This window comes from Sturnus vulgaris, chromosome 4 (genome assembly GCF_052056855.1).
Source record: "Sturnus vulgaris isolate bStuVul1 chromosome 4, bStuVul1.hap1, whole genome shotgun sequence".
Taxonomy (NCBI): domain Eukaryota; kingdom Metazoa; phylum Chordata; class Aves; order Passeriformes; family Sturnidae; genus Sturnus; species Sturnus vulgaris.
In genome coordinates this window covers 26665949-26676881 of record NC_142246.1, presented here as the reverse complement: position 1 = coordinate 26676881, position 10933 = coordinate 26665949, and the positions used below count along the sequence as shown (strand labels likewise).

Below are 10933 nucleotides of genomic sequence, written 5' to 3'. Positions count from 1 at the left end.
CCTTGTGGTCAAGAAGGCCAGTGATACCCTAGGCTGCGTTGAGAAGGGCATTGCCAGCAGGCTGAGGGAGGTGATCTCTGCTCAGCCCTGGTGAGGCCACATCAGGAGTGCTGTGTCCAGTTCTGGGCTCCTCAGGACAAGAGACATGGAGCTCCTGGAGCAGGTCCAGTGGGGGGCAACACAGATGAGTAAGGGATTGGAGCAGCTCTCTTGTGAGGAAAGGCAGAGGGAGCTGGGCCCGTTCAGCCTGAAGAAGAGATGTCTGAGAGGGGACCTAATCATTATCTATCAGAAACTGCAGGGAGGATGTCAGAGGATGGGGCCAGGTTCTTCTCAGGGGTGGAAAGCAATAGGAAAAGGGACAATGGGGAGAAACTGGTGCACGGGAAGTTCCACCGCAGTGTGAGGAAGAACTTCTTTACTGTGCAGGTGACCACACTCCAGAAGATTGTGCAGAGAGGCTGTGAGATGTCTCTCACCGGAGATACTCAGGAGCCGTCTGGACACAGCCTCGTGCCGTGTGCTCTGGGACTGAGCAGGGGGCTGGTCCCGATGACCGCTGTGGTCGCTCCCAGCCCCATCCGTTGCGTGCCCCTGCACATCCCAGGTGCCCCTGCACATCCCAGGCGCCCCAGCCTCCTCACGCCCGCCCCGGGCGCGCCCCGGCCCGCGGGCTCCGGGCGGGGCGGGGCCGGGGCCGGATGTTGTTGTTGTTGTTCCTGCCCCGCCCCTCGCCCCCTCCCCCCGCGGAGGGTGACGGGCGCTTCCCCGCCCGGAGCCGCCGCCGCCGCCGCTTCAGCCGCTGCCGCCGCCGCGGCCCCGCTGCCGCCCGGCCCGGCCTGGCCCGGCCCGGCCCGGCCCCGGGGCGCCCCCGCCGGCCCCCTCCCGTCTGCCTCCCTGGCCGGCGCCCGTCGCGTCGCCCCGGCTCCTCTGGCTCATCGGACGCCCCGGCCTGGCCATGGCGGACTTCGATGAGATCTACGAGGAGGAGGAGGACGAGGAACGAGCGCTGGAGGAGCAGCTCTTGAAGTATTCCCCGGACCCGGTGGTGGTGCGCGGCTCCGGCCATGTCACCGTGTAAGGGCCGCGCAGGGGCCTGCGCAGCCGGGGCGGGCGGTGCAGGAGGCCCGGGCGGCGGGACGGGGGCGGCCGGGAGCGCCGAGCCCGTGGGTACAACTTGGGGCAAGTCGGGGGTAGGCGTGGGGAGCACCGGGCTGGGACTGCTGCCCTTCCCCTACGTCCGTGACGCTGCGAGAGGGATCTTGGCGGCCCCACTGGGCAGCTGGGGGCCGCCTGGGAACTCGCAGGCGGGTGCAAACCTCTAACTAGGCGCTGAGGAAACAAGACTGGCTTGGGCTGTGACTGGCAGAGGAATGTGAAGTATTTGTCCAAAATGATGAGCTGTCAGGAAGTAAGGTGCCTGTGTTCCTTTGTATAACAGGTATGTGCCAGCACATGACCGGCGGGAGTATTGAACAAGGTTGTTTATGTACCTCTTACCCACTCCCATTTAACTTGTGGCTGCTACTATAGCTCTGAGGACTTTAACAAAGAAAAGGCATCATTAGTCAGATAGCTACATGTAAAATTATGTTGTGATTGGTGCGTATTGTTTCACTGTGTTTGACAAGGAAGCAACTTTGTTTTGTGCGTGTTTGGTATCTGCGTCTATCAGCAAGTGACTAAGACTTGTGTAGTACTCTCAATAATGTAAGAGATGAGGGTATCATTCCTCCAGTCAGTTCTGTCAGGCTCACTCTATAGAGGTGTAGTAGTTGTCAGTTACAATGTATAGTGTCAGAAGCTGAAATACGAACCTGGAGACAGGAGATGGTAGTACAAACTTTTGGGTTTTTGTATTCCGTGTTCAGCAGAACTGGGTTTGTAGTACAGACATAAAAGCCGAAGATACCGTGATCTGTTGCTCTGAGTCTCATAAACTCTACTGATTTTTCAGATACTGACCTGACAAGTTTTTTTGGCACTTGGGTACATTGCTGCCTTATTATCCGGTTGACACAAATACTAATAGCTGGGCAGTGCAGTTAGCTGTCCAGTTAAAAACAGGAAGTAAGGTATGGATAGGCTGAGAGACATTTGGAAAGTTAGAAGGACATAGATGGGGCCGGAGGCCAAGGAGGCCCTGTGAAAGAATAGAAGCATGTAGTCAGTGTGTTTGACTTATGACTGTTTATTGTGAACTGAGGCTGTTCCAGTGATTCACTGAAAATAAGCCAGTAGCCTTAGTCTGTTTCTGAAAAACAGAGCAAAACCACAATTAGATAGCTTTCATATTAGCAAATGAAAAGTACAAATAACTGATACAGAGGCAAACGCTGGTTTGTTCTCCAATACTTGAAGGTAAGTTGTGCAAGACAAGATGAAGGCCCGTTAGTGGAATGTTGGGCAAGCTTTGGCTGTGACTAGTTAGGACCTCGTGGTTGGAGGATGGCTACTTTGTTAATTGTTCATTAATAGTTACTAGCTCATTATTACTTTAAGATCTTCCTTAAAGTACTTGTTCTTTAGGTTTTGAATGAGCAATGAAATACCAATGTGTGCTTCTAAAATTAGGTAATTGATTTTCATCTACATTCTTTATTGTGCCAGGTGTTAACAGTTTACTACATGGCATCAGCCACTTTTACCTTTGTGCAGCCTATTACTTTTTTTGTCATTGATCCAGAAGCTTGTTATTAAACGTTAGATAGATTCCTATTAGAACACTCATTTGGTGGATATAAGGAATAAGTCAAGTCCTGTGTTCGTGATGAATTAGTCTTGCCAGTATAAAAGCGTGTGTACATTTTGAAGGTCTGACAAAAATGATCAGCAGTTAAGCAAATACTGGATTGATCTGTCCCTGTCTCTGCAGTTTGAAGAGTTGCTGACTGCTTCTGCTGTGTGCATATTTAAACAGAAGCTCTCTTTTTGTAGTCTGTTGTCATATCCTTGCTGATCTTAGAGAGGAGTCATAATGTTGAGTTTGAAATATATCAATTCCATGATTACATATTAACGTCAGAAAGACGTTTACCAGTACTTGATTTCATCCAACAGATAATGGAAGTGTGCGAGTCTTTTCTAAATTCAGTAATTAAAATCAATTAAAGGAAAGCAGTTAAATATTATCAAAATAAAACATATTAAGTCTTTGTCTTTTGGAGATGTGGTGCTTTTGGTTAACACTTAAGTTTTTTCCGAAAGCTCACTGTTTGAAGCGTGCTGCAGGCAATACTAAATTTTTTAACATTGTTTTTTAAATATTCAGTTAAACTGTTTTCATACCAGCAGATTTGATAGCTTGGTAACAGGACTAACATCACCTGGTTGCTGAAAATTTGAGATTCTCTCTTGTAATGGCAAAAAAACTTGAAAGTGATCTGAAAATAGATCCTTACAACTGAACTGAAAGTCCAAGGTGTTTCATACTTGTTTCTAAAATAATATTATGGTGGGAATGGAGGTGTTTGATGTGTTTGAAATCATGAAGAGAATATTCATAATAGGTGTCTGATAGTGTTTTCCAGTGATTACTTTCCTGTTCCTCGACCAGTTGAGACATGTACATATATATAGCAGACTGTATTAACTAGTAATACTGGATTTATTCTTGCAGTACTGGAATGATGGAGAGCCATTGGGATGTGCTGATGAATGCCTTTCTGTGCTGTTGTTACAGCACCTTATATCTTAATGCAAGATAACTTTTTGTAGGGGGGGAAAAAGAACTTACAAAAGATGTATTTACCCAAGTAAGTTTCTTTATTATTAAACTGAAGTCTTCTAATATGTTTTCAACCTTACTCTATATCAAGGACGTATGAGTGAAAACAGGTGAGAATCATGGAGCATGTTAAGATTTGTGAAATATATATTTCTTTTTTAAGGGTTGGGAGCATGTGGACCTAAATAGTAAAGAGCAGAGAAAAAATGGTTTAGAGTCCCCATAAGAGAGGACAAAGAGGAAGAGGATAGCATGTGTAAATTTTTTGTGTTAGGATGATCTGAGCTGTATGTTGGGAAAGGTTCCAAATTGTCTGTGTCCTATACTGCAGACTACTGTACTTTAAAGTTGCCACCTCTCTCCATTTCTTTCTCCACTGTACACAAGGGCAGGAATTTATCTCTACCTTTCAAGTGGAGTCGGGTTCCCTAAATGCTTGTTCAGGTCCAGGAAGGGTAAAGAAAGTACTCATACATGAGGTGAGCATGGATCTGTTGAAGACGCCATTAAAGTGGGAAGGGCATAGAGCAAGCAGAGAAGGGTCTGTGTCACTGGAGATGCAGTATTGTACTAAAGAAATCTAGTGCTATAGTAGGACAGCTGAGGAAATGCATCTCCAAATTATTGATGTCCAATGTTTTATTTTAAGGCTTTTTTTGGAGTGTTTGTTTTTTTTTTTGGTCAGAGCAGTTACGTATTTACACTGAACGTGTAGTAGTGTTCTGTGGATTTTCTAGTACTTTAATTTCCAAATTTCAGCTTGCAGTCAAGAGTGACATTCTGTGATCACATTATTACTTACAATGTATGGTATGCTTTGAATGTATGGAGTCACCCTCTTTTACCTCCTGCATATGGTGACAACACTCTGATGTGTCAAGCTCAGAATTATGCTGGTAGCTGTTTGAGTTAGCTTCAACTTTGCTACCATGTATTAAACATTACCACAAGCCTTGAGTACAGGCTATCAGTCTCTTTGCTTATAACTTCAACTGCGTTGGTTGGAAGTTTGTGTGCCTCACTCTGCCTCAGTTTGTAATTTCAGATAGCTGTAGAGCCTTTCCAATGAGGGTTGCTTTTGTCAGATGTGACTTTTTTGAGCTTTATGACTATTTGTTTGCATTTGATGGAGCTGTCAGCATTTGAATACTTCACAAATACTGATTTAATAAACTATATAGTAAAGTGGTGTTACCTTTTAGTTTTGAGACTTGTGATGGCAGCTGTGTATCATTCTCCAAGCTTGGCTGCTTCTAAAATGTATGTGAGTCCAAGGGGTTTTTTCAGACTTTGATTTCCACTTCAACTTACTGGCAATTTTAAGTAGGGCATGACACTTAACTGATAGGGCATCTGACGTTTATATAACTTTTGCCTTAGTGCTTAATTTCACTCAGCAGTTTGAAGAAAGGGTGGATGGTCCTTCTGTCATGAAATATTCAGCAGGATTTTCAATGGTAGGATGTTTCCAGTAAGTTTTCTTTGTTCTGCGTTGAAGTAGTAAACTTGCCATATGTGTTTCTGTGTAACAATTCTCACTTGTTATTTCACCAGTTTTGAGAGACTTACAGTCTTGCAGAGCTACTATTCCAGTTACAAATACTGAAATGGTAGATAACATCTGTGTAAATAAGGTCTCTTGTGTGATCTTATTGCAGCCTTTCAATATACAAAGGAGGCTTATAAGAAAGGTGGAGAAAGACACAGGCAAAAAGTCTATGCTGACAGGACTATGGGGAATAGTTTTAAACAGAAAGAGCATAGGTTTAGTTTGGATATAAGGATGAAGGTGATGAGACACTGGAACACGTTGTCCAGAGAAGATGTGGATGCACCATCATTTGAAGTGTTCAATGGAGCACTTTGTTCATTGGAAGTGTTGGTTGGATGCAGCTTTGAGCAATCTGATCTAGTGGCAGGGAGGTCAGATTAGATGATTTTTGGTTCCTTCCAACACAAATCATTTTATGTTTCTATGATTCTACTGCTTATAACCAATGAGAGAAAAATTACCTGCTTACTTTGCCTTAAGACCTAATGAAAAAGTCACCTATAGCCTTAAATTATGTAGCCCAGTGTGCTGCTGCAAACGTTGGCAGCAGGCATTGCTGCGTATGGATTGCATGTAAGTCTGGCTGTTCCTGGTGTCCGTTCTTCTTGTACTTTCTGGAATCTGCAGCTATGTGAGTAACGTGTTCTTCAGTATTGTGTTTGCCAGCGACCTTGTGTAATCTTGCTTCAAATCTGTTGGCACTGTTTATATCAGTAATGTCAAGTGGAAACAAACCCAGAAGTTAGCTACTTGCACCTTATTTTTAGTTGCACTTTCTTTTAACTGTTTTAAACCAATTTCTGACTAATTTCAGTCAGCGCTCCCTGTTGTGGGATTTGGTGATGAACGCTCCAACACTTACCCGTTGCCTTCCTGAAACTTTCCACTTTAATCATATGTCCCCATCAGCCTTCTCTTTTCCAGCTTAATGCCAGCCTTAGTCTATTGAGGCAGCTGATTTATTCCCTTTATTGTACTAACCTTCCTTCTCTCTGTCTTTTCCTAACTCATGGAATGTGGATGACAGAGCTGCACCCAGTACTGAATATGTGGGTTATATGAGGGCTTTATGCAGGGCCAAAATGATGTTAATCACTTTTCCAGTGGTGCCCAGTATTTTATTGCTATTTCTCGCGGTTGCTGCTTGCACTGAGCTGATGTTTAAGAGAATAATGAGTGGTGACAAAAGATCTATCCTGTGAGCTGTACCTGTCAAACTTTAGTTGAGTATCACATAAGCATAGTTGAGGAATCCCAAAATTCACCACCTTTCATTTATATACAAAGAAACTCATCTGACGCTTTGTTCACTGGGTTTTATGAGATTTCCACAGTAGCTTACCATGTAACTGCCTATTTGATTACTTGGACAAAGTTCTCCATTGGCATGCAGATCATTCAGTTCAGTAAGAAGAAAAAAAGCCAAACCAATACCAAAACTCCGGGCTCAAGAGCATATTGCTAAAGCAAATTATGTGTTTAAAATCTTCAACTGTCAAGGCTCAGGGAAGCTTTCCTGCATGCAACTCAGCAATGTGTGATAGGTGTTGCTGCCAATATTTCAAGTCTTCAGCAGTTTAGTTTCTGATTTTTCTTTGTAGTATCAGATAGACTGCTCTGGTTTATATTTAGAATTCTTTTAATTACAACTTAAATTTTACTCTGACTACTGTATACCAAATTAGGAACCGGTCACATAGTGTTATTAATGATTTTATAGTCTGTGTAGTCTCTACTAAGTTATTGCCCAGCCCAGAAGCCAGAAAATACTCAGGTTTTCTTTGAGGTTCATCTATTCATGGACCCAACCAAACAACTGTAAGGTAGAAAACATTTTTTAATAGATAAGCTGACACTCTTCTGATCTTTAGATTTTGTGAAACCCAGTAGATTCAATAACTCTAGCTCATTTCAAACTGTTTCACAATTTTACATTTATAATTAGTTGTTTTTAAGCTGTGTTTTGTTACTTACATAATAAGTTTCAAAACACAAAATGCTATTTCTTTTCTGAAAATCAAGCTGGTGTTTATTCCATTTTTATGCTTAGGCTCATCCAGTGATAAATAACTGTTCTTTCTTCAAGATACTTTGTACTGGTGCAGGAGAGAGGTAGTTCAACCTGTGGCTTTAAGTTGCTTCCCTTTCCCCTTAAGTACTTCATTTACCTCACTTGCCACTATTGCTTATAGGTTTTGCTGACTTCAGGGAAGAGTCAATAGTATCAAGTGAACTATGAGAAGAGACTGGGCATGAGGGTTTTCAATCTGTGTATAATGGGGTATTTTTGTTTGTTAGTATAACTTTAAGAATTACTCTTAATAACAAGCAGTGTTTTCCTGAAATTAATGCTGTTACTGATACAGACCCTGAGAGTGTTATGAGGTGCTTGTAATTTGTGGTATGGATTAGGGTTATTTATAATTTTGGTACAATCTAAATTTTATTTTTGCAGGTTTGGACTAAGCAACAAATTTGAAGCAGAATTTCCTTCATCTTTAACTGGAAAGGTGAGTATCTTTGAATTGAAGTTTGGAATTGGAATTCAGGAGTTCATTGTTTTATTGTTTCATTGTTTTATTACAAAAACAAGTGTTCCAAGTATAGAGTACTGTAAAGGTAATAAATTATATTGCTGTAGTACTAGTTTGTTTCTTCTTTTTTCATTTCCCTTGTAGGTTGCACCTGAAGAATTCAAAGCCAGCATCAGTAGAGTTAACAGTTGTCTTAAGAAGAATCTTCCAGTTAATGTTCGATGGCTACTATGTGGATGCCTTTGCTGCTGCTGCACTTTAGGTTGTAGTATGTGGCCAGTTATCTGCCTCAGTAAAAGAGTAAGTTGAATTGTTAATATAATTTTTGCTAGTTAGAATGATACTAGTTTTGTTCTCATTTTGGGGTTTTTTTTTGTTTTTTTTTCCCTCCTTCACCATTAAAAACTGTTGGTAGAACTTACTTAAATCACTTTTATTTTGGTACATTTTGGTATCAGTTACCTGCTGTACTGGTTAAAGTTACAGGAGACCTGAGTCAGGTCTTTGAGCTTATAACTCAATGAGAGGTAGTATAGCTGAATGCCTCCTAGAGCCATCTGTTGTAAAGCAATTGTTATTGAACCAACTTTCAACATACTCTTTAATAGTTGCATCTTCTCTGTGATACCTGTTTGAGATGATCAGAATTTGGCAGTGAATGAGTGGTGGTTTGTTTTTGAGGAGCTTCTGATCACACTGTGGACCCAAGGAACGTGTTTTTTGTTAGAAAGGCAGTTTTTAAAAAGAAAAATTGATTTTTATTTTTGATTTTTTTTTCTTTCAAGCTGTAAATGAGTAGATGATTTTTTTTTAACATGAAGAACTTGAAAGTAGCCTTTTGTCTACTATGTGTACTTGGCACTTAGAGTATTGTTCACAACAGAAGCTCATTACACAAGCCTGGTTTTCACTTCCTTTTTCTCAGTGTGGTTAATTAGGCTACCCTTCCACCTCTTCTGTTTCTGTGTGTGTAAAAATTGTCTTTGACTAGTTCTATTTCACTACTTTGCAAGAAGTCTCTGTGCCTCCTCATCATCTCCTTACTGTTTAGTATTGTTCATCTTTTCATTTCGTGTCATGCATTGTATATGTTTTGTCCTGTGTAATACCTCTTAATGCTACAACTTGTGTATAATTCAGTACACTGAATATTATCATGATTTTATCAAAATCTTCATTTTTTAGAGTTAATAAATAAAGGAATTCTAAAAAAAAATTATAGAATGAACATTGTTAGATGATACAAAAATCATACAGGTTTTGTTATATTCAATCTGTGTTAAGATCTTAATGCTTAGTCCCTTTAAGGGATTACTAGGGGTAGTTTTAATTGTATACAAAATCAAGTAGAAGAGCCTCCTGGTAATGTTGGAGTTTGTGGAGAAAGTAACCAAAACAAAAATAATGGTGTCAGTGTGAATTATATCAAACCCTAAGTTTTTTGTCTTCAAGCTCTTGCAAACTAGTAAATATCCTGCAGCATGATTGTGTCTCCATAGCCCAGAAATCTGGTAGAAGAAATTAGAATCTAGTGATTGCTTCAACAGATAAGCAGGTGACTTAATAGCTTGCAGAGGACACTTTTACCATTCAAAGCCTAGCACACAAGGCAAGTGTCTATTGCTACTGTCCATGTTTAACTTCTAAACGAGAATGCTTCTGGGGTTACGAAGTTTGACCCAATTTTCTCACATGTGTTGTAGGAAACAGTAACAGGATGTAACTCGGTAGGGGCTGATGTCACAAGCTCTCATTTTCTAGTCAGGGTCCTCTGATCAACTTTTTATGCATTGTTAAACAGTGTCAGAAAAAATACAAGGGCTTCCGGCATCTGGGGTCAGAAAACAGTTTGAAGCAGAGGAGAGAGGTTCTATGTGGGAACCTGGTGAAGCAACAGTTAGAGGAGTTGTGTGGGATTAGTAAAAAAGTAAGCTCCTTCCAAAAGGATAAATCTGGGAAAAAAAAAACCAACCAACCAACCACAGATACTTCATTCAGAGGAGGCTGGAGAGAGGATAGTGGTGTCATTGTTGCTGCAATATCGAATGTATGTGGAGAGAAGAGTTCTGGAAAGAGTATGAACAGCAGGAGTGTGGACACAGATTTGTGACTGAACTTGTGTAAGTCATCCTAGAGTATGGCCCAGACTATCAGTAAATGTTGCATTTTTCCTGTTAAAGTTGGTGCCAGAAGACATTTATTTGCATCTTTTCCTGTGCTTGGATGTCCAGCATTAGTGCAACTTAGGACTCAGCTGCCTAAACGAAGTGTCTTGTACCACCATAGATGGCACAATGCCACTAGACCCTGATGACAGTTTGATTATTCTTCCAGAGTAAAAGTAATTTAAATCAATCTGGAGATTTCAGATCAGCATCACTTGTCTGTGTTAGCAGCTTGCCAAATGAACGTGTGCTTACAGGGTTGTTTCTCAAAGAGAAAACTCAGAACTTGGTGTCTGTTGGGCATCTGGAGAGTATATATAGAGAATTAACTTGTGTTCTTAAAGACAGTGAAAGGGGAGAGACTGCTTTCCCAAACTTCTAACTCTTAATCCTGGAAATGGCTGGGAAAGAATATTTTTCATTGGTAGAGGAGTTATGGAGGAAAACTGTGGAATATTTTTCAAGGACAAGTTTGGAAATTCTAGTGTCAGAAACAAGCAGAATAATTTTTAATGATTCTAGTCAGGGCTACTACTTTTACTTACAGAAAAAATGATGAAAAACTAGTGCCACTTGGGTTGCTTTTGTAGGTATAGGTGGATTTGATGTGGTAGACCCAGAGCAGGAAAATATGAAGTGATATAAATCCCTTAAATCCTTCTTACGTGGAGTTACAGGGTTTGAACCCTGTAAGATCTCAGTATTAAATTGTATCCAAGCTTCTGCATAAAAGAAAAATCTTAGGACTTTCCATCAGTTTATGTCGAAGTGCTGTGATCACAAGTGCAGGAATCTAGCAATATGTACTTTCCTAGAAGTGTGGAATGTAAGAGACAGTGCATTGGGAATTACCTGGAACTGTTCAGCAAAAGCAGCAGTTGTAAATAATACCTGGCTCATCTAGGTTCCAGTCTGTTATTTGCTCAGTAGATTCCAGTAGAACTGTGACAAGAAG

General features: G+C 41.2%; 1 protein-coding gene across 1 annotated transcript in view; it reads left to right on the top strand.

Moving 5' to 3' along the window:
* Positions 1 to 834: 834 nt before the first annotated feature.
* Positions 835 to 10933, top strand: part of CHIC2 (cysteine rich hydrophobic domain 2) — a 30802-nt gene continuing 20703 nt past the window's right edge. Inside the window, exons 1-3 of the mRNA XM_014873501.2 lie at positions 835 to 1077; positions 7735 to 7789; positions 7958 to 8113. Of these exons, the coding sequence (XP_014728987.1) occupies positions 959 to 1077; positions 7735 to 7789; positions 7958 to 8113 (330 nt within the window). The 5' untranslated portion in view covers positions 835 to 958. The remainder of the gene's footprint in view (positions 1078 to 7734; positions 7790 to 7957; positions 8114 to 10933) is intronic.